General features: G+C 35.6%; 1 protein-coding gene across 1 annotated transcript in view; it reads right to left on the reverse strand.

The window, feature by feature from the left end:
• The window catches only part of LOC129266535 (phospholipid transfer protein C2CD2L-like), a 45,616-nt gene extending 38,777 nt beyond the window's left edge, over positions 1-6,839 (reverse strand). The window contains exons 1-2 of the mRNA XM_064104209.1: positions 6,780-6,839; positions 6,164-6,274 (exon numbers count right to left, since the gene is read on the reverse strand). Coding sequence (XP_063960279.1) covers positions 6,164-6,274; positions 6,780-6,839 — 171 coding nt within the window. The remainder of the gene's footprint in view (positions 1-6,163; positions 6,275-6,779) is intronic.
• Positions 6,840-27,888: the final 21,049 nt, after the last annotated feature.

The raw sequence follows: 27,888 nt of genomic DNA on the forward strand, positions 1-27,888 counted from the left end.
AGGTTAACCCATTGCCTACTGGAACAAAGTGATCCCTATACAAAGCCTATGGGAATCACAGAATTCAGTTGTCAACAGGTTAACCCATTGCCTACTGGAACCAGGTGATCTCTGTACAAAGCCTATGGAAATTACTGAATTCAGTAGTTGACAGGTTAACCCATTGCTTACTGGAACCAGGTGATCCCGGTACAAAGCCTATGGGAAGCACAGAATTCAATAGTCAACTGCTTATAGTCCAGTCAATCTAGCCAGAATAGGGGGGTAACCCACCACTAATTGCAACACAAGATATTCCACTGAAATGCTTTCCAGGAAGGTCCCCTAAACAACATACTAAAAGTCCCAAGAAATCCAAGCAGTGGAAATTTATGAAATTTGCATATTATGCAAATTAGCCATGAAAAATTAGAAAAAGAAGGGAAATAATCCAAAGATTACAAATTAAATGTCCAAAACAATTTAATTTGAATGGAAATTCATGATAAATAACTGAATTCAATGTTTTTAATCAAAAGTGCAAAAATTTATACCTCATTTGCATATTATGCAAATATGCATCCTTATATGAAAAACATGTCAAGATACAGTCAGACCGCAGGTCCCTATGCTAATGAGCAAAAAGGCCAGATTCATCCAAATCATCTCGTGGCTGAATCCTCCTCCTTGCAAAATCTCGTGATTCGTGAGATTTTCTTTCTCTAAGAATTTACCTGTTTTAATCTCAAGTTAAATGAAATATTATAGCACCATCAGATAGAGTAAATGTTAATCTTTCATATTGGTCATTCATTTTGTCTACAATATTTTGTTAAATAAGTAAATTTCTGGCCTGAAAATGTGCCTCAAAACTGAATTTTCTTCCTCTGTTTTCTTTTGCAAAATGTGCAAAACTTTTTATTTTGAGCCTCAATGATATCTATATCACCATAAAGCTGAACTTCTGTACTTTCTCACAATGCCACTCTTGATATGCGGCACCTTTTAATCGGGTCAAGATCACACTTTTCCCACCAAGGTACAAGACGAGATTTCTGAAATTTTGTACTTGCATGAAACTCAGAGTTCTGATTGGCTGGATAAGGTTCACAGAACAACAGGCGCGGGGTATTTGAGGAGATTACCACATGGGAAGTGAGACCTTCCCATGAACACAGACTCTGGAACCGTTGGAATTTGCCAGTGTGTGGTCTCTTTGACCAATCAGAGTGCAGTATTCTTGTTTTCAAGCTGCTTTATGGTACTTGGCAAATGAAAAGTGTGATCTTGACCCGATTAAACCAATTCTTATTTTGAAACCTATATCATTTTAAGGCATACATATTCAGCTTTATCATGATCTAAAAATCATTTGGGCTCAAACAAAAATAAATTGTGAAAATAGCAGCTTTTGTCAGGTGAAAATAATTATTTTGTAGCATATTTTAGATCAAAATTTTAACCTATAATACAAAATCTTTGAATAAATTCAAACACATGACCTGAAAGAATGATTTTTCTTCTTTACAATGATACCAAATTCATGAAATTCGATGCACAATTAGAGCAGTAATGACCGAATGAAAAGAGGTGTTTCGGTCCGCATCAAGCTCATTAAATATGCAAAACATATCAAGTCATGAATATCACTTGGATGAAAGAAGCCACTTTCTTGGGACCTGCCGTCTGACTGGATATTGTGAATTTTCTCATATAGACTGCTTGAAAAATTTTCATTAATGTTGACATTAATATGCTACTATATCACTAAGCATGAGAATTCATCCCAATGCCTGAAAATTAATTTGCATATTATGCAAATTAGCCATAAAAAATAGAAAATGAGGAAATTAATCCAAAGATTACAAATTAAATGTCAACAGCAAGTAATTAAAACTTCATGATGAATAAAAAAGTTCAATGTCTTTATTTAAAAAGTTAGCAAATGTGCCTCATTTGCATATTATGCAAATAAGTATCCTTATATGGAAAATGTAAAGAAATTTTGATTTTTTTTTTATCACATTGACTGCAGTGAAAACATTTCAGTTTTTCAAATTAATATGCTGCTATCACTAAGCATTCAAATCTATCCTAATATGATTTATATTCAAGGAAAAATACTGGAAATATGTTCTTCGCTTCCTAAGCGTTAGTCTGACAAGATGATGGGATTGGCAAGAACAAAGCACAGTATTTGATTGGTGTGTAGTTTGTTAGAGTTGACAACCATTTCTTATGTGGATGGGAACGACTTAGACTTTCTTGAAATTTCACCGCATAAACATGATAAAGTGAGGCCAGGAAAAGCAAACTTATGGCAGGTAAGATCTGATGAGTAGTCTCATTAAGAAGTGCAGCAGAGATTCCGTCTGGCCTAGTAGCTTCATGCAGGTTGTTTTCTTTAACATTTTCTTCAGTAGTCTGGCTACACCTGCTTGACTAAACAATATGTTATCTGGCCATATCTGGGTCAGGACTGGGTCCCAGGACTTCAGTGTCATCATCATCATGATCAGTGGTGAATACCATGGACCTATGTGAATACTAAGACTAAAAATATTTGCCTTCCTTTAATAATGATATTCCAATGTAGTCATGGGTATTGATATTAAGGGCTTCCAACATGCTAATTGTTACAGCCTGGATCATTGTCAATCCGGTCAACAAATTATAGGCTTGTCTATAAACCCTCTTATGGTCCTCTTTAGTGCATTGTAGCAATTCTAAGCTTTACCTTACTGATGCTTTTGGAGCATTAAAATGTGCAAGCCTTCCTAGCCTTTCTCTAAAACTCTTGACATCTTCCGACACAACTTATGTTCATTGTCTCATTGAGGCAACTTGTGTCGGAAGAAGACATGGTTAACGGTGTGTTCCTGTTAAAGTCCTCTTGATTGGCATTCAGTCTCCTACGTCGACTTGTCGGATTTCAGTACAGAGAGTTGTATGATTGTCCAAAGTACATCTGCATGACACTATTAAAGTCAGCATTCCTCCAGAAGAACATCTTTAGTTGTACCATAAAATGTTTATTCCTCTGGACAACCTCACAGTATACCCATGAGTAGCACATTGTGGCAAATAAATCCTGGAAGTGGTACACACTGTCTAATCAATGTTGGATGGTATTTGATGGTGATGTTAAGGGTGTTCCATTATGTTGTGTCCTCTTGTTGGAAAGGCAATAATCTGGTTTGTTCATTGTCTCACTGAGGAATTTCTGTTTACCATAAATATCAGGAAATTAATATTATTATTTGTATACGACTTACTTAGAAACTATAGCTTTAATATTTGGAGATGGTTGCCATAGGAGATTTATCAAAGAGGAAAGAACAGAAAATGGATGCTTCATCATGAAGCAGCAATATCAGCAAGAACGTCTAATCACGATTCCTGTATCTGAGAAAGATGCCTATAATGCACTTTAAGCCTTCATCATGAATTTATGAATGGCTTTCATGTCGCTCGTATAGGCAAATGCCCATTGTTACTCTTATTAAGCATGCCCAGAGATCTTGTGATCCAAGCAAGTACTCATATTCACCACCAAGACAAGTGATGATGATGGTGATGATGATGATGATGATGGGTTCTTGTAAAGCGCTGGTATCCGCCTCAGCTGGGCGCTCATGGCGCTTGCTCAAAAATAGGAAATATCTCACAAATTTCAATGTCTTCAAACAGTGATTAGGATCATCATTCAGTTCAAGTACTGTCCTAGTAATGCTACAATTGAGTTATTCTTGTCTTGGGATAATGTTGGAGTGGGGAACAGAAAGGTGTTCAGGTAAGACTCAAAAGTTGATTGGGTCTCTGCTCTCCTGATAAATTGGGGAAGGCTATTCCATAGCTTTGGTCCAGAGATGTAGAAGGCTCTGTCACCCCAGGTTGTTTGAGATTCCCTCAGCAATGCTTGAGCTGCTGATCTGAGACTGCGTGTTGGTCTATGCTGAGATAAGAGCTCTGAGATGTAGGGTGGAGATTTATCGTTAAGCGCTTTGAATACAAGGACCCCAAGTTTATAAGCTAATTGGTGTGCTACAAGGACCAAATATTCAAAGCTAATGGGCTTTTATTTGTACGGGTGTGACATCTTGTGCTGATCACTTGGCAATCCAGGAGTTGCTAGCGTGGACTATACTCACAAGAAACGCAAAGTCTCTACAAAGTCAAGAAGAGAGCAAGACTTGGATGGAAATAATGAAGCATTCAAGCAGTGGGATTCATGAAGAATGGACTCATCATTGTACAATATGAGTGGGGTAACTGCTCGTGACAAAAGTCAATATCAACCAAGCAAGAAGTGTAGGGAAGGTCATCATGGTTAATACACATAATCTACATGGAATTTTAGAGGAAAGTATCACTTTTGTGTTTCCTTGAATATTTATAACATGTCGGATGCTTATTTGCATAATATGTAAATTACACTTCAGATATTAAGCTGATTATTAATGTATTAGCCATTCTTAGTGCTCACATCATATTGATCTAGATTGAAATGTTTTCATAACTGTTTTTGTGAGAAAAATCAAAATTTCTTGAATTTTTCCATATAAAGATGCTCATAATATGCAAATGAGGTAGAGTTATTCACGATTTTTTATTTAAAAATAAATAAATTTGTAAAACTTATAATGGGCTTCAGTTCAATTCGTATTGATTTCTGCACTTGATTTCCAATATTTGGATTATTTTCCTTATTTGTAATTTATTATGGCTAATTTGCATAATATGCAAATTTTGTGATTTTCCATATGCTTGTATATTTAAGGACTTTTAATATGGTGTTTGGGAAACCTTCCTGTAAGGTATTGCCATATTCCAATTTCAATAGATAATCTACTTGCAATTTTTGAGGGATGTATCACCAGTGTGTTTTCTTGAATATTTATAACATGTTAGATACTTTTATTTGCATAATATGCAAATTACACTACAGACACTAAGCTAGATACATTTAGCTGAATACAAATGTATTCAAAGTCCTTAGTGATTGCAGCATGTAAATTCCAACATTAATGAAATTTTCAAGCAGATAATGAGAGAAAAATCACAATACCTTGACATTTTTCAATATAAGGATGCTTATTTGCATATTATGCAAATGAGGTAGATTTTTTTGCACTTTTGACAAAAAACATTGAATACAGTTATTTATCATGAATTTTCGCTCAAATTGAATTGTTTTGGAGACTTAATTTGTAATCTCTGGGCTATTTTCCTTATTTTTCTAACTGTTTATGGCTAATTTGCATAATATGCAAATTTCATAAATTTCCACCACTTGGATTTCTTGGGACTTTTAGTATGTTGTTTAGGGGACCTTCCTTGAAATCATTGCAGTGGAATATCTCGTGTTGCAATTAGTGGTGGGTCAAACCCTATATTGACTGGACTATTAACCAATTGCCTACTGGAACGAGGTGATCCCTATACAAAGCCAATGTGAATCACAGAATTCAATAGACAACAGCTTAACCCATTGCCTACTGGAACCAGGTGATCTCTGTACAAAGCCAATGTGAATTACAGAATTCAGTAGTCAAAACATTAACTCATTGCCTACTGGAACCAGGTGAATTCTGTATAAAGCCTACGGGAATCACAGAATTCAGTTGGCAACAGGTTAACCCATTGCCTACTGGAACCAGGTGATCCCTATACAAAGCCTATGGGAATTACAGAATTCAGTAGTCAAAAGGTTAACCCATTGCCTACTGGAACCAGGTGATCCCTGTACAAAGACTATGGGAATCAAAGAATTCAGTAGTCAAAAGATTAACCCATTGCCTACTGGAACCAGATGATCCCTGTACAAAGCCTATGGGAATCACAGAATTCAGTAGTCAACAAGTTAAACCATTGCTTACTGGAACCAGGTGATCTCGGTACAAGGCCTATGGGAATCACAGAATTCAATATTCAAAAGATTAACCCATTGCCTACTGGAACAAGGTGATCCCTGTACAGAGCCTATCCATGTACAAAGCCTATGGGAATCACAGATCTATGTAGTCAACAGGTTAACTCATTGCCTACTGGAACCAGGTGATCTCGGTACAAAGCCTATGGGAATCACAGAATTCAATATTCAAAAGATTAACCCATTGCCTACTGGAACAAGGTGTTCCCTGTACAAAGCCTAAATGAATTACTGAAGTACATGTATGCTTACCCTTGTGTTTGAATTCTTTTGTGGTTTGATGTTAAGTTGAAGATCAGGTCTTCTGTCCCAGTTTGCTGTGAGGTGCCATTCTTCACCGAATCCACGCACCTGACAACGAACCTAAAGAAACAAATAGAAAAATATAATTCTAATGAGTACCTTTTAATAGAAAATGAATATTAAAATGATATCATGACAGAGTGAACTTTACAAAAGAGAAACAGATACATGTGACCTCTCACGCCAAAACCACCAATAAGTCCCCCAAAATGAATTTTAAGATTTTTATTGGAAATGAAAGAGCACACACTAAGCTTTGAAATGATGTATAACTTGTCAAAATTAGTCAACAATAACTCACACAACTACTTGATTGAATGTAGAAGAAATTAAGTGGGAGTTTCAAAGATCATTAAAAATTTGACTTGGCTAATCCATCTGGGGCCAGGTGGCCTCAAGTGCTATACTAGAGCTTCTGTGAATGATGTGCTGACCGGGCTTGTCCCTTAAATTGTTGGTGAACGAAGCAGCAAGCAAGAGGCTACCAGGCCTCATCTGGCGCAGTTGAGAGTACCGATAGTTGATGCAATTTAATGTATACAATTCTATACTTTGTTACTTATACCTTGGTCACATTTGCTCTACGGCGGCCGTACGGCGAGTCGAAAACAGTCGTTTTATTCATTTTCATCCAAAGCACCTATATGTAGCTGGTACAAAAAAATATTAAAACGGCTGGTTTCGACTCGCCGTACGGCCGCCGTAGAACAAATGTGACCAAGGTTATTAAGATTTATATTTATATTTTATTTCTGACAATTGTAAGCGCTGTGATACTTTTTGTGTATAGCGCACATAAATAACCATTATTATTATTATTAAAAAAGGAGAACAAAGTTTTGAAGTCTGGGCTTCACCCAAGCATGAGATGTGCACACTGTATAAATCTCACTGAAACCTATTAGTAGTCCACAAAAATTGTGTCAAACTCTTGTATCTTGTTCTTTACTGAACTTTACAACTTCAAATTTTGACAGTAAGAGAGGAATAAGTCTTTCAGATAACCTTATTTTCTCATTCTTACTTTCAGATAACTATTTAGCAATATCCAGAGATTCTTTCCCGGCGATTCATTATTGTTTTAGGGTGGCTGGTCCAAAATATTAAGTTATTAAATGACAAGTCCACCCCAACAAAAACTTGATTTGAATAAAAAGAGAAAAATCCAACGAGTATAACGCTGAAAATTTCATCAAAATCGGATGTACAATAAGAAAGTTATGACATTTTAAAGTTTCACTTCATTTCACAAAACAGTAATATGCACATCTTGGTCGGTATGCAAATGAGGGAACTGATGACATCACTCACTCACTATTTCTTTTGTATTTTATTATATGAAATATGAAATATTTTGATTTTCTCGTCATTCTCACGTGATTTCATTCCTCCCTGAACACGTGGAATTCCATTATTTTAACATTTTGTGGTTCAGGCAAGGAGGTCCTAATTGTCAAATTCGTAAAAATTGAAATATTGTATAATTCAAACAATAAAAAACAAAAGAAATAGTGAGTGAGTGACATCATCGACTCTCTCATTTGGATGTAACTGACTCGTTCATATAACTATTTTGTGAAAAATAAGCGAAACTTTGAAATGTCATAACTTTCTTATTTTACATCCGATTTTGATGAAATTTTCAGTGTTATGTTTGTTGGATTTTTCTCTTTTTATTCAAATAAACTTTTTGTTGGGGTGGACTTGTCCTTTAAGAGTGAAATATCACTCTTAATAACATAACAAATTATCTATTCAAAGGTTTGGGAGATAGAGGAAATACATGAGGTATTGCATGCAAGTCAAAATTTAGAAATCAATTCTTGATACAATATTGGTGGTATTATGAGTGTTGGGTGTTTGTGGTTTTTATGTGGTTAGAATTTTGGTTTCAGATATTAAAAGAACGATTACAACCGCAAAATCAACACATAGTTCATTACAAAACAGAAATAAATTGACTGAACAAAGATACCAATGCACAAGATGTAAAAATTATATGAATGATTTTTGAGAAAAGACATGAAAAAGACAATTGTACTTAATTGCACAGCTGCTATAATAATAATATATTCTGATGCACATTTACTTGAACAATATCCATTTGCCAATGAAAATACCTTGATGAGCACTAGAAAAATCTATTTCGAACAGAATATGAAGATTAAAAAACAAGAATTCCAAAGAGATTACAAAGCTCTTTAGTGTATGTATCTTTATTTCAAATAAACAAAAATGGAATATGAAATAAACAAAAATGGAATATGAAATTTTGTACTGTGATGAGAATTAAATGTGTAACTTCAAATATCAAACCAATTTTCGAAAACAAAAGAATATCATAAAAAACATTTCTTAATCAAACATTTGGTGTGAAACAAACAATAAAAATAATCTCTAATCACTTTCAATAGATGATCATATCGGAGTGATAATACAATTTTTAGTAACACAAAACAATGTAATAATTATCCTGACTTGGACATAGGCTAGCTGTGATACACCCTTGAAAACAATAACGAAAATAACTGTCCCCGAAGTGAACTTGAAAACTGCATTGAATTTGAATTCATGAATAGACCGAGGGTAAATAAAGAGATAATTCAACTCTTTAGGAATTCATACCATTGGTGTGAGTGGATTGCGTACGTAACTGTAGTGTTTGACCTTAGCATAGGAGAAGATGAACTACTAGTATACTGCCCAACTTTGGCAAAAGGAAGCAAGTGACATATATCAGTCAAATTTAAGTTATTGCTGTTTCTGAAACCCCCTTCGTATATTGCACATTAAGGCAAAATTTGGGAAAAAGAAATGATTGTTCCATGGAAAGATATTGAAGAAAATCACTGTTAAATTGCACTGATGCCTAATTAAATGACGAACACACATTGCTCACTTACAACAAATTATACTTTTGTAACTTGCTTCCTTTTGACAGAGTACGGCAGCATAATATAGTTATTCACACACATGCTACTGTTCACATTATTCTACATTGTCGCTTCAAAAATCGTTTGAGTTTTTAACAATTTTTTTTGTTTAGTGCAAAATTTGTTTATATTTTCTCAGAGTTATTATATACTGTGGAAGATTTACAGTATATATATGCAAACTTAATTTTAGGGGTGTAGATTTTTTTTTTTGTGATATCAGTATTGAAATAATCTTTATGAAAGAAAAGCCAAAAAAATTGCTAAAATTACAAAGTTACAGTTTTGTAATCCAATGAAATCCATATTGACCCTATACCAAGGCATCATAGATGCAATAACCCTCTTCATACAACAGTCAATCTGCACCACACAGTAAACTGCAAACACAATAGTGTTAAAACTACACCAGTGTTGAACTCATGGTGTTAATTGCCCACCATTGGTGTTTTATTACAACATACTCTGTTTTGTTTTCCTAGTTGGTGTTATGCTGTCCCCATGATGCTAAAAGTACACCAGAGTAGAATTCATGGTGTAATTCCAACACCATTGGTGTTTAATTTTATTACAACACATTCTATTTTATAGTGCTACCTGGTGTTATGTTCAATCTCCAGTGTTAAAACTACACTTAAGTTGAATTCATGGTGTTTGCTGAATACCAATTGGTGTATTATTACAATACTTTATCTTTAGCACTACTTGTGTGTTCAATCTCTATGGTGTTAAAATTACACCAGTGACTACATTGTAAATGGTATTATATTACAACACATTCTATTTTAGCACTACTTGGTGTCATCTTTAATCTCCATGGTGTATTGTTAAAACCTGAGGGTGTAGTTCTCTCAGAACATTGCTTGGTGGTGTTAACACTAGCACTACTAAACACCAGTCATTATGTTACAGTGTACGCACAAATCCCATATAGCTTTCATTTACCTGGAGAGATACAAGTCAACACCCACGGATGTGGAGTGGATTAAATTACCTCTGTCTTGAAAATCCATTTAACCACAGTCAATAGTGCATGATGTATGGATTCATTAATACAGCTTGATTACAATATACCACGCATAAACCACAGAGTGTGTTTAGGGGAAAGTATTAACACTGATATGATATAGAGCATAGAGGGAATGCAGGCTTGACAAATGCAGTTAAAGAGTATTTCAATTTATTATTTTTTTTTTTGGGGGGGGGGTTCTTGGCCTTTTCTTTCCTCTGGTCTCTTATTTCTCTGTTTCCAAAATAGTCTATCCATTCTCTTTTATATCTCTGTTTCTTCTTTCTTATGCTCACACTCCTTCTTGTGTACCTTTTCCTTCTCCTTTTTCCCTCCCTTTCCTTCTTTTTATTTTCATTTTCCTGCTTCTTATTCTCATTTTCCTTCTCCACATTCAGCTCCTATATTTTCTCCTCCTCCTCCTCTTCTTCTTCTTCTTCTTTCTCCTCCTCCTCTTCCTCCGCCTATTCCTCTTCCTCCTCTTCCTCCTCCTCCTCCTTCCTCTTCATCTTCTTCTTGGTTTTTTTTCTTCAGATGCAATATTTATGGATATAAATGATAGCAGAGGAATGGGTCCGAGTAAAGAAATCAAAAAGAGGAACGAAAACAAGAAAGGGAGGCAGAGGAGGTAGAGGAGAAGGAAAATGTAGATAAAAAGGGGGATGGGCAGGGTGGGGTAAAAGAACCAATGAAAAAAGGAAAAAAATGTTTCAAAAAAGAAGGAAAGGGAAGATATAAAGACAGTGAGAAACAGGGACAGAGATAAATGGAAGAGAAGAGATAAAGATTGTATATTGCTTCAGAAAAAATCTTGAAGGGAAAAGACAGAGAAGAAAAAGGAGGAAAATGGAACAAAGAAGAGTGACAGGAAAGACATCTATAGAAGCAAGATGATGAAGAGGGAAAGATAAAGAGAGGTGAGAAAGAGAGTTAATAATATTTCACAAAGGTGTTTTCACTATAAATATCCGCAAGTTGATGCACAAATAATAATCATTTCACTCTGAGCACCAAGACGGGGGTAGGCATACAGACGGCTTATTGAGCTTTGCAGGTAAGGGGGTGAGATGGCGTGGCGTTCCTGCAATTCTTCTCGGCTCGGCACAGTCGGTATCAAATTACTGAATATGATTCACAGAATAAACAGAGCCCAAGGCTTTTATATACTGTATGATTGGCTATAGCATAGGGGTCTATATCTCCAGTTTCACTTTATTCTGTTCTCATAGAATAATAATAGTAATGCTAAGATAAAGAATCAGTGCGCATGGTGTGCATGATTTTACGAACTGGCTCAACCCCCTGTTTTGGAGAAAAATTAGCAGAGCTTTTCAAAATGCATACATGCACTTCTTTTGAAATATTAAGAGAATGAATACGAATTGCAGACAAAATTCTGCACATTATAACAGAATAGAATGTATGCTTTAAATTGGTATCAATAATTGCTCTGGTTTCTTTCAAAGCGTGAAGTTATGAGGGTCTGAAAAACATTCAAACTTTGAACGCGATTATCTCAAAATCATGTTTTGGAGACCAGCCGAGGTTTGAGCCAGTTCGTAAAATCACTGACGAAATTAAGAAGTGAAAGCAGATTAAAAAGAAGTATAAAAATAGCTGTAGAACTCTAGTTCTACAGTACCAAAAATTAAACCATGGATTAAACTAGTATACAACTCTGTTAACTATAAGAACTTTATAGTTGTTCAACACTTTTAACAACCATATTTAATTTATTGAAGATTTAATATTAAAAACTAAACTTTTTAATAAGACTTTATACATTTGTTTAAAATCTTAAACATCTACTGTAAAGTTAATATATTGTTGAATAGCAATTCTAAACAGCGTTTTTACTCAGTACATGTGATAGTAGCCTCCATTCACATACATGTAGTAGATATTACCTGGAAGCCGACACCATTCTCCCCAATTAGAAGTAATGTAATACATTCCACAGGCAATACATGTAATGAACTTCATTCCATCCCACACTCACTCCTACTCTACAGTTACTGAGTACGATGTATTTTAACCAACATGATATACCGGTACTCAAGATCAACCATTTGTTGTGTAACCTTTCATTCAAATGTAAATAACTCCTCTAATAGAAGATAAAAATATATTATCAAAAAAAGCGTTTTCGGTGGTGTAATAAAAAGACATATTTTGGTCTACAGTGCAATTTCAGAGCATATCACACGATGCACTGAAATTCCACAAACTCCCCAAAGCCTAAATGTTCAAAAGTTTACGTGCAATATTATGGCATATTGCATGGTCGAATTAATAATGATCGAGGATTTGCACATAGAAATTTTGGGTATCCCATTCTGTGGCTTCCAATTTAAGACTTGAATATATGCATACATTCTTGTATGAGTTGTATGTCATAATGATGTATGTGCTTGGGTTCCCCTCTCTCCTTCTCTCTCTCTCTTTCTTTCTCTCTCTCATTCTCTCTTTCATACTCACCAGCAGGCAGCAGTCACCTCTGTAATATCAAATTATTTCACCGCCACACTTGGTAGCCTCCTTCAACTAGGTCATCACAGCAGCATTGCTTTAGGCGAAGCCTCACTTAACCTCCCATGCCCCTCCCTCTCCCCTCCCATCCCCTAACTCCTTCCCCCACCCCGCACCTGCACACATTATCTTGTCTTCCATGACAACTCTCTAAATGCATAAGGACTAATCTTGGAGTGATACTAGGGACCAATCGCTTAGGAGTGAAATGTAATAATTTGAGAGTGCATTATGACTCCTTTTGAACTGCATATGCCTCCTCTTGCAGTTCACCCAAAAAGGAGTCATAGTGCATTCTGAAAGGATGTACAGTTAATGTAAAAGTTAAGTTGCTCTTAACTTACGGACAGCTTTATGAAACACCCACATGGTATGGTGCCTTAAACTCTGCACATGTGCGGCCTATCTTTTTAATAAACCCTTCACAAAGCATCTTCCATTTATGATGGTCATAAGGGTAAGTTCATATCTACTCCTGATGAAAGGGGGTTACTAATTAACCAATCAAAATTCACGGGGTCATACGAGGTCAGACATCATACCTGGTCAAAGTGGTTTGAAAAACTCAAAACGATTCCTATCAGTGATGTATCTAGATTTATATCAAACAAAAAGGGGTCACTCACCAACTAAAAGAAATCATGAGGTCATATAAAGTGAGAGGTCATAACAGGTCAAACTTTGTCCGACAAAGGTCAAAACGATTCCAGATGGTAAGTGCCACATCAATTCTAAATATCTAACTGGTAGTTCCATATCGACTCCTGGTCACAAAGAGTCACAACCAATCAGACACAATTAATGAGGTCATATAAGATCACAGGTAATACTAGGTCAAAGGTAACAATTTTTTTTTAAATCCACTTTCAGAGTTACTGCATCAATTCCCAACTGCATCCACTCCTTATATTCTAGGGTTACAAATTGAACAATCATAAAAGATTCATGATGTCATATCAGGTCAGAGCCAAAGGTCATATCAAGTCAATTTATAGGATATATACTTTGAAGAGAGCTACCTATTCCAGATATCTATGGATAGTTTCATATCTACTATTGATCACAAAGGGTCACTACATAAAACAATCAGACAGTGTGAGGTCATATCAGGTAAGAGGTCATACCAGGTCAAAGGTCATATAATGCCACTGTATAAGATGTCCTTTGATGAGTGTTGCATCAATTCCAAATAGATATTGATTGTTAGAAATCTACATCTGATGACAAAGGGTCATTAATTTTTTTTTTTTATTCACATTTGATCAGGAAAAAATGATGTGTGGTTAACCCCAATTTTCATAATTTTCTGTACATTCATTTTTTAACAGTTAAAAACTGGTAAATGGTGTGGCATTTATGTGAGGAGCAGAGCAAGGATAAAGTCTGAAACGTACACTCAAGAAAAATTAGACCTTGGAGATTTAATAGATGCCTTCAAAAAAATGACAACCACAACCTTTATCAACCCTTTTTCCTTCCACTGTTGTTGTTTCAAAACAAACATCTTTCATTGCTTTACTCAATTTACATCCTTTGAAGTGGGACAGTTTAAGAGTTGAAAAGTGATGGACTCATCCCCTTAAAGATACTGTTAAGCCTCATACTTGTAATAAAAACTGACATCCATGGCATGACAACATATGTGGGCCATCCTGGGAAAATGGGTATTATAGGTGAAATTTTGGATTTTGGTTTTTTTATGTTTTCTGGTACATGGACACATGTACAATGTGTATACAAAATATTAGAGTCTAATTCATATTTAAATTAGAGATATGGCCAATTGAATCAGGGGTACCCCCCCCCCCCCCTGCCTGGCTGTATGGGTCGTCATGGTAGTCGGGCTTATTATTCATATTTTCATGATAGGGAAATGTTGGTTCTTTTGTAACGCCCAACATACCTGGCATAGGCGAGGTGATCTTTTGTAGTGCAGACATAATTTTAATTTTTATATATACACAGCTAGGCGAATACAATAAAACAAATTATTCTACATATTCAACCACACCCACACTAGAACCCACACCCACACACTCACATTACATGCAAAAAACCCTTATGGAGACTATTTGTCATACTATAGTTCGTCATAGCGCGTAGCTTTAACATGGGAGGAGGTTCCCAGATCCAATGACCAGGGGAAGATGGGGTTGGATTATTTATCTGATTTTTTTGTTGTTGGGGGGGGGGGGGGCAGCTTATCATTTTTTTTGGGGGGTGCCCACCCCCACAGGCGCCGCAGAACATTTTTTTGAAAATGGGAGGGGCTGTCCATGCAAAAAAAATCACAATCAAATGGTAATTTTTTACATGTTTATACATGCGTTCTGGGGAAAAAAAAGTGGGGCCAAAGCCCCTGCCCACCTCCATCCTAGATTTGTCCCTGCCCTTAACCCCCCCCCCAAAAAAAAAAAAAAAGACACCACCTTGCTGTGTGTCCATACTTCACTTTCTCGCAAGTAAAATCTAAAAAAAATCATGCTTAAGCTTTGGAAAATAACCACAAACAAAATTCAATTTTGCAAAACCAAGTTTTTTCGGTGGCAATACACAATAGTGAAAAGCTGATGCGAGCTACATTTCATAAAGATTTAATATGACAGCAACTCTTGATGAAATATCAACTTTCATTGAACTAGCGAATCAGGAAGCAGAAGGTTCACTGTTTTCATGGTAGTTTTCATTCGAGCAAGGGATCATATCAACATTTAATGAAATGGGCCACATTTGGTTTCTTTTTAGGGATGGGGTAGTCATGAAAATATATTTCACAAATTGCTGCCAAACTGTCTGGATCACTGAAGGATTTTTTTTAGGTCACTTCGTTTGAAAAGAAGAATGAAACTGTGCATAAAAACTTGGCTCCACATATTTATACGACAGGTATTATAACTAACAAATACCCACAAATACATGGTCATCTTTTCTCTGCTACACTCTGTACACGTGTGTAATGATATGCGTTGTAAACATCTTATGCTTGAATAAAAAATAATATCAGAGTTTAATTCTTGATATGGAAGAGACTACATACATTTACTCTCTTCTATGCAGCAGTATTAGCAAAACTCAGGAATGTACATCGCTCTCCACTGTCCAAATTTGCACTAAAAAGGATATAAAACACGATAATCTCTCCTCAGTGTGTGTGTTTAACATTATCACAAACTTCTTAATACAGCAGCAAACTTACCACATTTCAATTTTCTACAATGACATCCTTCTAATGGGTTAGCAAACGTTACAAATTAAGTTTGATTTTTTTATCGAAAAACTTCAGAGTTTGTTCATTCAAAGTAAAACATGTATTCATTGTTCAATTTCCTCTCCTACCGGGGAGGCCGTGAGGTGCCTTGCCCTCATCTAAGATCTTTCCATATATCATATTCCCTCTATTTGGAAAATCCAGTTGATAGCTTATCTGGGAGTATCTGAGAGACTATGTCAGCAGGGTTCACCAAAGGGAATAATTTTCTTCCTCTGCATTGTTTGCTTTCTTCATGTTCCAGTCTTAAAAATGCCACGTTCCGATGACTCAAATCTACATGTTTGATGAATGCAATTGAAAAGTTCACCGATATTAATGTGTTATAAAAACAGTCACATTACACTCTCATTTCTTCATGATTCATGGACATTTATCAACAACATGATATTTAAAATACATTAACTTTTTACTCTTTGGCTTTGTGTAAATGTTACTTGTATTTCTAATAAAGGTGGAAGTACTCCCCGATGTCATATTTTTCTACCAAAAATAATAAGATTTAACTATTGTTGGGTAAAAAAATCCCTCCAAAATTCATGAGATGTTCATATTTAAATGTTTAATTTTGATATATCACTTGCAAAAAGCTTTCTCTGCATGAGCCTTTATCCAAATTCTATATTTTTTTTTCATTTTTTATTGTTTTTATCATTTTATATTTTTTATATTTTCCATAATTCTAGATATCATGTACTAATAGTGGTGAAATTAATTTTAAAACAATATCTTATAAAACGGCAATTAATTCGTGGAAAAATCGGTTACAACTGACATAATAAAGTCAAAACTGGCACACTATTTCAATATAGAATATGGATAAAGCATGGAAAGCTACCTGAAGCTGTGGTAATGGTGAATCCCATATCAGTACTTCTTGAAGGGCTGCTGTCAGCTGTATGTTGGTTCTGAGATGTCTTGTCCTCACTGCACTAATACAGTTGCTCTGTAGATCCCGTGCCCTTAACATGTTTAACACAACGAAAGAAAACAAGGCCAATTAGTTAACAAATTTTCAGAGTTAAAGTTTATTATAAAAAAAACACTACTTAAGAAAAAAACTTTAAAAAAAATTAAAACTATCATTTTTTTTTCAAAAATATGTCTTTTCATTTTTTTTTTTATATTGAATGATTTTGTGTAGAAAGTTGGCGAACCTCATGTAATGTAGCTCGACCAGATTGTAGAAAAAATAAGAAATACCCCCCACACCCGCCCCCAAAATATATTGTTATTTTTGAATAAATTTCTTATAAATTGTGACAATCTGTTTTCTAGTTATAATTTCGATATCATTTGCACAGCTTTGGTGAAGCTCATACCAAATAGACCCCACCCCCTCCGAGAAAAAAACAAATTTGAAATCAGAAGTCCGACAAATAAGAATTTGTTAGGAGAGGGGATTTGAAAAATGTCCATAATTAACCGATTTAAAAGGGTACTCCGAGCTGAAAATAATTTCATCAAATGTAAGCAAATGCTGCAAATTTCATCAAAATCTGATAACAACTAGATCTAAAAGGGTTTTTCATGCATTATTAAAACAGTTATATGCACGTCTTAATAAATATTCGTTAGATGGGCTGATGATGACACCCCACTTTAACTTTTCTTATAACAAAACATGAAATCATACTTATTTTATTTGGTCATACGTGTGTGAATGATATGTCACCTTTTTGCATTAATTAATATCTAGTCTTGGAGGGGGGGGGAGGGTAGAACAAACATAATTTCATGTAACAAGGTGAGACATCTTTGCATCAGTTTGTCAAGTAAATTAATAAAAACATGCATAGAACTGTTTCACCGAAATCCATATCTTTAAATTATCATAGCTCTTTTACTCCTTGTCCAATTTTGATTTTTTTTTATATAGGGCCTACATTTTTTACAAACTTGTTGCATGTGATAGATTTAACTTAAATGGTTACAAGTATGTAATTAAGGCCTATCTAAGTAGGTGCAGATCTAGATCTAGTTGATAGCCTAGGCATACATAAGTCAGATCTTAAAAAGGCCGTCAAAGTCCCGGACAAATACCGCGAATCGCTGCAGCAGTCGCATGTAATTTGACGTTTAAAGTCGTTCCTAAAAAAGCTCTCTCTCGATCGATCCACATAAGCACGCAACACAAAATTCACATTCACGTGTTTAGTTGCCATGTTCCTCGCATCGCAATTATCAATGAATTTAACAAAACAACTCAATCTGCAACATAATTTAACTTACCTTCATGGATTTCAGCCAAGGGAATTAAATTCAATCAACATGTATCCGAACCCGCCACCAAATATATCGAGCCGATATCCACAGTTCTGAAAAATAAAAATGCGCCTGACATTTTTTTTTATTTCCCGCGCGCGGGTTGTTTGTTTTGTTTGTCCTCGCGACGCGCGCCAGACAAAAATTTGATGACACGCGTATTTAAATGACGTCCTAGCGCATTCATTGTCTCTCACCAATAGTCTGTTTTTTGCGCGACGCCACACATATATCATACACCTACACCTAGGAGTGTGTTCACATATTACTGGATGACCAAATTGCCAACGGATGTATTTTGGTATGAACAGATTCAAATTTTCTGCATTCCTATATACATGTAAATTATATACATGATGTTCTCTACATGTAGTTGTACAATGTATAGCAGTTACTTAAAGAGCACAGTGGACCAGTGCTGTAGTGTCTAGGGCTTTGAAACAGAGAGTTGTGGGTTCGAATCTCAGCCTGGGCATAATTTCCTCTATTATTATTAAACAGGAAATTGATCCATCATGTGCTGCAATCAACCTAGGTGAGGGATATGAATACCTGGCTGGAATACTTATTTTTTGGAAATTAGATAATGTGAATTTTTGGTTTGTGATGCACAATGGATTCAAGAAAGAAAATGCCCATCAAATGTCAAAGAACAGCTGCGAGGTCTTTGTAAAAAAATACATGTGACCTACATGTACCACCCCAAAACCACCAATAAGTTACCGGGAAAATTAGCCAAAATAGTAATTTTGTCTCCAAAAACCTAAAATTTAAAAAAATAGCTTCTCTGAAAGAGCAATTCTTCTTCTTCATACTGTGAAAATTTCAAGTTGTGAAGTTGAATAAATGAAAAGATACAAGAGTTTCTTGGACACTAATTTTTTCAGACTGCTTGGGAGTTTTACTGAGATTACACAGTATGCACATCTCATGTTTGAGTGAACCCCAAACTTCAAACGTTGTTTTCTCCTTATTTTTAAGCTCTTGCTGAATTTCCTCTGCATTCAATCAAGTACTTGTAATGGTAATTGTTGGTCAATTTTAACATATTATATATCATTTTAAAGATTAGGAAATCAATTCTCAAGGTCAAGGTGTGGAGCGTTGTGGCCCAGTGGATTAGTCTTCGGACTTTGAAACAGAGGGTCGTGGGTTCGAATCCCAGCCATGGCGTAATTTCCTTCGGCAAGAAATTTATCCACATTGTGCTGCACTCGACCCAGGTGAGGTGAATGGGTACCCGGTAGGATTAATTCCTTGAATGCTTGAGCGCCTAGGCAGCCCAGCTAAAGCCGGGGTAATAATAGCAGGGCCCGCTGGGAGAACAGTTTTCGGAACTGAAGCGGCTACCCTGGGTAAATATACCGCTATTATTATTATTATTATTATAATAAAAATCTGAATATTCATTTTTTTTAAGTTATTGTTGGTTTTGGGGTGGCAGGTCACATATGAACCGGAACAGCAGTTCCATCCCAAGTTTCGGGACTGAACAAAAATTGCAAATATGTTGTTTGTCCAGAGTTCAAGAAGAAACTGCTGTTTTGATTCACCACTTTTTGATCAAGACTTTTTGGTAGTGCTTTGTCATAGAAGGCAATTGAAAATACATTTTCTATTTTGTCAAATCTGTTGTGGGTCTTGGAGCAAATATCCCTAATGTCTCTCTCTAAGAGTCGACTAAGCATTTGCCTGATTGCCCGGGGCAAGTAAAAGTTAGAGTCGGGCAAGTGTTTTGAAGTAAAGACTAAAACTACTTGCCCGAATTGGGCAAGCAAAATTCTCACAGCGGATTGACCAAAATTAGGGTCAATATGATATGATATTGACCCTAATTTTGGTCATGGCAGGCAAGATAAAATCACTTTGGACAAAGAAATGCAATAACAAGGTAGATCAGTTCATGTCAAAAGAGAGAAAAAGGTTAATGGTTTAAATAACCACAAAACTTTCCTTTGAAGAGGTAAAACTTTTTTTCAAGGATGTTTTCGGGGAAGTGAAATAGATTTTTGGGCAAGAGTATTTCAACTATTTGAAAATTTACTTGCCTGACTGGGCAAGTGCTTCTAAAAAGTTATGTAGCACCCTGCATGTGAACAGTGCTTCATGGTCTTGAACTCCTCACAGAGCATACAAAGCTAAATCAATGTCCCTCTAAATGTCACATGGAATGTGACTGCACCATGCCGCCATCTTGAAGACGACCCGGCGGACAAACACTCCACCGTTTGTTTACGTCTGTTCATTAAACAACGCCCGATCATTAAACATCACAGAGTGATAAGGCACAGGCGAGGAGACTGCCTGAAGATGGTTGAGTTTGCTGTATCACCTCTGCATGCATCGATTTCCAAATTACATATTCAAAACAAAGAAACTGACAAGACCTCAGTGTACATAGAGCACTGTAATATTTGGTTATCAGACTTTGCTAATCAAATTAAGAAGCAAATACTGAAGAAAGTGTAGTCTGTGTCACAGGCATATTCATATAGCACATTCTGTTACAACCATATTTTCTTTCATTATCAAATTCTCAAATTTGTAAAATTATGCTTGTTCTTTTCAGTCTAGTCCTGCACACTGTTCAGGCTTGTCAGCGACGATATTCTCTGACAGTTACCATAGCAACAATCAGAGATCAGAGCTTCTCAGCCTGCAATGAAAAGTCAAAGACTTCACTGCATATGTCATATCCAGCTGCTAGCTGCATTGATTAGTGCTCACAACTTTTATGAATCAGTGCTTTGATTATGTAAGCATTTTACCATGTAAAATAAAAGATGTGGGGTACCGCATTTCTATTTTCTAGGTGATAAACATGAGCACTTGCAACTATCATAAAGAAGCAAGTGTTGTGGACCATTGTGGCCCGGTGGAGTAGTCTACTATCTGGACTTGGAAACAGAGGGTCGTGGGTTGGAATCCCAGCCATGGCATCATTTACTTCAGCAGGGAAACAATCAACAATGTGATGCAATCAACTGAGGTGAGGTAAATGGGTACTGGCAGGAAGGAATTCCTCAAAAACCTGTGAGCGCCAGAACCGGCAGACTAACTTATCACCCTATTTTAGTACTGGTTAATCAGAATCCTTTCAAAATTCGGCGGGTGGCAAACCGTGGCATCAGCACCAAAGTACATGTAATTTAGCTTCGTTTCCTATTCAAAGCTTCTAAATGTTAGCAGTGTTTGGTAAGACTACATGCCTGTCATCACCTACATCACCTTATTCCAGGGTTGATGACTCCCTTTAAAGCTTCTTAGCAGTATTGGTAAAGCTGGCTAGAGCTGATGAAAGCCACTCACATCACGCTATACACATTAGCATGCCTAATACGGCTGGCCTGCCAGCGTGGCTGCGAGCCTGTTTGTACGGTCTAGCTAACTGGCACTATGAGGTGTATACATGAAGAGAGTCCCTGATATATTGTTTCTAAAATCAGGCCCTTGACTTTGATCCCTTGGAGTGATGTACAGCTAAGCCCCTTTCATACTCAGAAAACAAGTTGAAGAAAATAAAAATCAACTCCTTTCACACTCAGAGAATATATAAACAAACGAATAAATAGGCCTAAGTAAAATTTAAGAAATACAGTGACATATACGGTATGCTTTGATTTATTATTTCAGGCCCTTGACTTTGCTCCCTCAGAGTGATATACAGCTTATCCCTTTCAGACTTAAAAATAATTTTTTTAAATAAATTTCAACCCTTTCACATTTAAAAAAACAAGTGTTAAAAAATAATATCAACTCCTTTCACACTCAGAAGACAAACAAATAAATATATAAAAGTAATGAAAAACTAAAATAGAAAATAAAAAAGATATAGAGTGATATGGACAATACGAGGATTGCAGAATAAAGACATGAAACAAAACAAAAACAGACAACAAATTATGGATACACATAAAAGCACCTTACAACATTAAGCAACATTGAAAGATTTGAAAACTAAAATGATGAACAGTATAATTCAGTACTTAAAGTAATGTCTATTACTTTCACAAAATATGAAACAGAAAATACATTCAGCTTTCAGAAAAAAATGTACATGTATATTGAAACTTTTGGATGTGCATAAAGCTGCATGTGACGTAGTGCAAACATTATGAAACGATTTCTGAAAGAAATGTGTAGTACTCTGAAATGCACAATGATAAGAAACGCTTAAGCTTTTTTTCCTTTGCTTTTATAGTCATAATACATATAGATCACAAATAAAATTCAAAATAATATAGTGAGTACAATTTCACATAACAGAAAGGAATTAAAACCTACCTTAGTTTTAAGCTGAGGTTACATGGTAATTAGTAGGGGGAAAATTATGGTAGTGTATTAGTATAGAATTAAGGGATGAATTAGATTTAATTAAGGGATTAGTATAGGATTAAGGGATTAAGGGAAGGGATGTCTGAAAATATTTATATCTAAATAGATAGAGTAAAATTCACAGAGCAAATGCTGAAAATTTCATCAAAATCTTATAACAAATAGCGAAGTAATTGAATTTTAAAGTTAAGCAATATTTTGTGAAAAACAGTGATATGCACATCGTCATGAATATTTATTAGGTGGGCTGATGATGTCATATCCCCACCTTCCCTTTTCTTATGTTATTACATGAAATCATAATTGTTTCATTATTTCATACATGGTGAATGATATCGTCTCCCTTATAATGAAATAAGTTGCTGCAATAAATATCTAATGCACTTAATCGCTTTTCAATCCAATGTTTTAAGTTTTTGAAGGAAAAAATTGAATAAACCTAATTTCATGTACATGTAATAAAATACAAAAGAACAAGTGGGGATATCATGATATCATCAATTTGCTCATTGAATATTCATGAAGACAAGCTTAGAACTGTTTCACCGGAATAATGCAAAACTTTAAAATGTCATAACTTTGTTATTCCTTGTCCAATTATGATCAAATTTTCAGTGTTTTGTTTGTCTGACTTTATCTATTATCAGCCTGGAGTATCCCTTTAAGGGATAATAGAACAGTATCCAGACAGGAAACATGGACTGTCCACTTTTGGAACCATCTACCATGATGCCATATCGGAGGGGGGGGGGTACTTAATAGTAATTTATTTCTTAAAAAATAAGAGCTTCATGACATTTTTTTAAATCTATGGTAACTGAGGTGCCTTGTTTCATGAGCACTCATGATGACTACAGGTTTGGTTTTAGTGATTATGTCCAGTAACCCAGATTTCGGTTGGAAGTTGTTTTTTTTTCAAAATGGACCCCTACGAAATAAGCTCTATGACATTTTGTAAGGTAACAATTGCTCCGATGGAAAATCTGCAAGTTAAGCCAAACCTTGAACCTAAGCTCCAAAAATAAATAAATCCTAATCCTACTCTTTACATTGTTCTAAACAAAAAATCTATAATACAATCCTAACTCTAACCCATTGCCATCTGAGATATTAAAACAGGAGCATATGTTGTGTCACTACGAAAAACAGCATTTGCAAATAGAGTGTTCCAAAGTGGCAAATGAATAACGCCAATAAACCGAGGATTTTAGTTCCTTTGTCAGAGCTGACTATATAGTCAGTGGTGATAATTTTGTTTCTTACAGACAAATGCACAATTTCTATAACAAATTTACCACCAGCCAATCAGATTGAAGGATTTCAGTAGCTTTTATGAGTTATTGTGAATTTATTATCATAACAAGTTTTATGAAATCCAGCCCTGGAGTCATCAATGGTAGATGTGAAGTTAGTCAATTAAAAAAAATAAAAATAAAATTTTTAAATATGAATTAAACAGGTGCATGCTGATTAAAACAGATAAGGATTGACCACATTTTTAAAATGACATACAAAGTTTATTATTATCAGGGGTGTGAGTGGTCACAAATAAAAAGATCTGAAAAAAGCTGAAGAGTATTGAAAAAGTCTGAAATAGAAAGAGCTCCCATACTTTTTGTATAGAGGAAAGCCAAATATAAGTTAAAATTCAGCTGAAAATCAAAACAAAAAAATCTGAAATCAGATAAAAATCTGAACTCTCACACCCCTGTATTATGGATTAAACAACTATGTGGGAGCTTTCTTTCTCCATAATTGTTATATTACTCATTAAAGACCAAGGTAAAACTATTGAGAATTTTGGTCCATGATTTCAATTTTCCTCTATCAAATGCAAAAAAAAACATGACTTACCTTTAAACCTTCCTTTTATATACCATCAATTGGGATTTTGTTTAATATAAATATATATATGTATATATATTCTTTAATTACACCTTATGAAAATACTTTTTTATACTGAGACCAGAGATATGGTCCGGATATATCCAAGATCAGAATTTCTCCCTTACTACACTTTAAATTCCAAGGATTTAAACTGAACCCAGATTGGCTGAAATACTAGATTAAGATTTAAACTTTGTGGATTAAAAAAATCTGTATGATTTTAATTCAAATCTTTTCCAGATAAAAAAGTAAATACTTAAGACAAAAAATACATTCAATATTAAGCAGAACATTTTTTGCAGCTAATCTGGATTTTATTTGAAATCCTTTAGAGTAGAGGATAATTATATTTTTTCTTTCAAAAGTTGTGAACAGTGAACAATACATACTCCTTACCATCCTTTCAAATATAAATGCAAAACTATTACCTTTCCAAGTAAATTATCATCTTTTCAAAACTGAATACAAGGAGGTGATAAAAGAAACTATTACCTTTCCAGGTAAATTACCATCCATTCAAATCTAAATGGGAAAAGGTTATATAAGAAACTACAAACTGTATTACCTTTCCAGGCTAATTACCATCCCTTCAAATCGAAATGCAACAAGGTGATATAAGAAACTATTACCTTTACAGGTAAATTACCATCACTTCAAATCTAAATGGGAAATGGTTATATAAGAAAATACATACTGTATTAACTTTCCAGGATAATTACAATCCCTTAAAAATCGAAATGCAACAAGGTGATATAAGAACCTATTACCTTTCCAGGTAGTACTATCCCTTCAAATCTAAATGCAAAAGGGTGATATAAGAAATTATTACCTTTCCAGAAAGTCTGTTGACACTGACATCACAGGTAGATAGTTTGACACTGGCAGCCGTTTGCTGGGTTGCAAACACTATGAAACCAAACCCTGTTGATTCTAACTGACACGTCACTATCTGCAGAGTAAAAAAAAGATGTTTGTTTACTAACTTTGATTATCAAAACAGTGATTTAAAATAAATTCCGCATTTCTTGACCAGAAGTAAATCAAGGCACTAAAGCATTGTCCTGGTACAGAAAAGTGGAGTTTACGAGGGGCTCGTTTCAAAAAGAGTTGCAAGGTATTAACAACAATGGTAACTTAGCAAAATATCAACTACCATGGCAACAAGACTTCAATAACCAATCACAATCAAGTTTTCCATGATATTTACAATACTGGAAAAGTTTTCAAAGTTGTTAGTCTTTACAAAATGGGCCCCTGATTTGTTGGTATACAAATAGCGAATAGGCATGAGTGCGATGGTGCGAGATTTCGCATGAGGTGAAAGAAAGATGCTCTATTCAACAAGGCGTGAGCCGAGTTGAATAGAGCGTTTCTTTCTTTCTTTCACCGAAATCTCGCACCATTGCACGAATAAGAATATTCGCTATTTGTGTTACAAGTACAACGCCTCGGAATTTACCAAAAATATGAAAAAACAAAGAGTTTATCCCTATAGTAATCTATGATAAGGGAGCAAAAAACCGAAAGCAGAAAGCAAAATCCCACAAGCGCACATGACCTTGAGCAGCCTTGCGCATTTAGCCAGCTGGCTTATACGCGTATTGTTCATTTTTACTGAGCGCAATGAATTAAATCGTATTGTGACGTCACCTCCTAAAGCCGTGCAACGGTACATTTTGGATGGTACGTCTTTTGTGCAACGGTACGAATGTTTGACATTCAGCCTCCCATTTGCTCACGTACAACAAGCTAAGTAGGCGTTGTACAATACCTTATAATCATATTCCACTAGTAGTCATTAATACATTTGAATAAAATCACTTTACATAAAACCCTGGTCATGGGACTCTTGCTTGCCCAAACACAATTTATGGACTTTCTCCACTCCCCATAGGTGTGGGTGTGTATGATAAGTGTTACCGTGGCCGAGTGGTCTATTAAAAGGCGCCTGGCTATACATAGAAAGTCCGGGGTTCGATCCCTGGCCGCGGCACCTATGAGCAAGGCATTTAATCTACAATGCTCTTTTATCCTGCTTTCAAATAAATGGAAATGCTACATGCATTATTGGTAACTAGGTGTGCACTTGTTTTTAAAAATAAATTTTAAAAAAAAAGTGTTTACTGGTGGGTGAGAGTAAGGGTGTATGTCTGCATGTATTGGTGGGTAGTGTAAGGATGCGTGTAAATGTATATCTATATGTGGGAAGGGAGTATATCTATGTATTAAAATGAGTGTGGGCAGGTGAGTGTAAAGATGTGGGTACATCTGAATGTATTATGAGAAGTGTGTGTTTGGGCGAGAGGGTGAGTGTGTGTCTATGTATGTGGAGTGGAATGTGGTGTAAGGGTGTGTGTATGTCTGTATATAAGGAGTGGGGAGTAAGTGTGTATTAGTGGGTGAGCTTAAGGTTGTGTGTATTTATGTACATGTATGTGGGGTGGGAAGCGTATATTGGTGGGTGAGTGAGGGTGTGTTGTCTGTATGCGGGGTAGGGTGTAAACACATATTGGTAAGTGAGTGCAGGGTATGTGTATATCTATATGTGAGTTGGGATGTAAGTGAATATTAGTGGGTGAGGATGTGTGTCTATGTCTGTATGTGGGGTGTAGAATCAGTATTGGTGGGTGGGTTTAAGTGTGTGTGTGTGTGTGTGTGTGTGTGTGCCTATGTCTGTATGTGGGGTTGACAGTTTAAGTGTTTACCGGTGGGAGAGTGTAAAGGCCACCGCACACCATACGACTGTTTGCGATCCGATTTTGGAACAAATCGTATTTTGCTCATTTTCTGAAAATGTGAATGGAACATATCATTTTATTTGAGGTTTAAATTAATTGAAAGAATACTAATATAACCATTTTGAAAGATTGAAAGCCTTTATTTTGGAGTAAAGGTCAAATTAGTTTCAAATCGTAGCCAATCGTACGACTGCTATGACGTCATTACAACTAGATATTGAGTGTAAGTGTGTCTATGTCTGTATGTGCCATGGAGATGTTGAAGTGTGTGTGTATGTGGGTGTTGATGTGTGGGTGTGTGGTAGGGGTGGAGGTGTAAATCATTAGGTCACTGGACTGAACCCACTTAAATCAGATGGGCAATCCATCCCTTGATGACCATGTGAATGACTTCACAGACATCTTATTGAACAAATAGATGAGACTGGTAACAAAGTACCTCTATTGCTCAACCGAGACATCTGGGTCATGTCGATGGCTTCACCAGCTCCTGCATACCTGGGTATCATACCAGCATCAAGGCACGTATCACAATACGTGGGACTACAGCCATATCTCATATGCCTGGTTAGTGGGGTCATTTAGCCAAGGGAATGTGCGATCGCTCTTTTAGCAAATCTTCATAACATTTCCTGTTTGGAAATTTTTCGGTAGACAGGGGTGCAGGCTAAGGGCAATTTGCCCCCATGATCTACCAAAGTCATGAAATA

This window comes from Lytechinus pictus, chromosome 8 (genome assembly GCF_037042905.1).
Source record: "Lytechinus pictus isolate F3 Inbred chromosome 8, Lp3.0, whole genome shotgun sequence".
Lineage (NCBI taxonomy): Eukaryota > Metazoa > Echinodermata > Echinoidea > Temnopleuroida > Toxopneustidae > Lytechinus > Lytechinus pictus.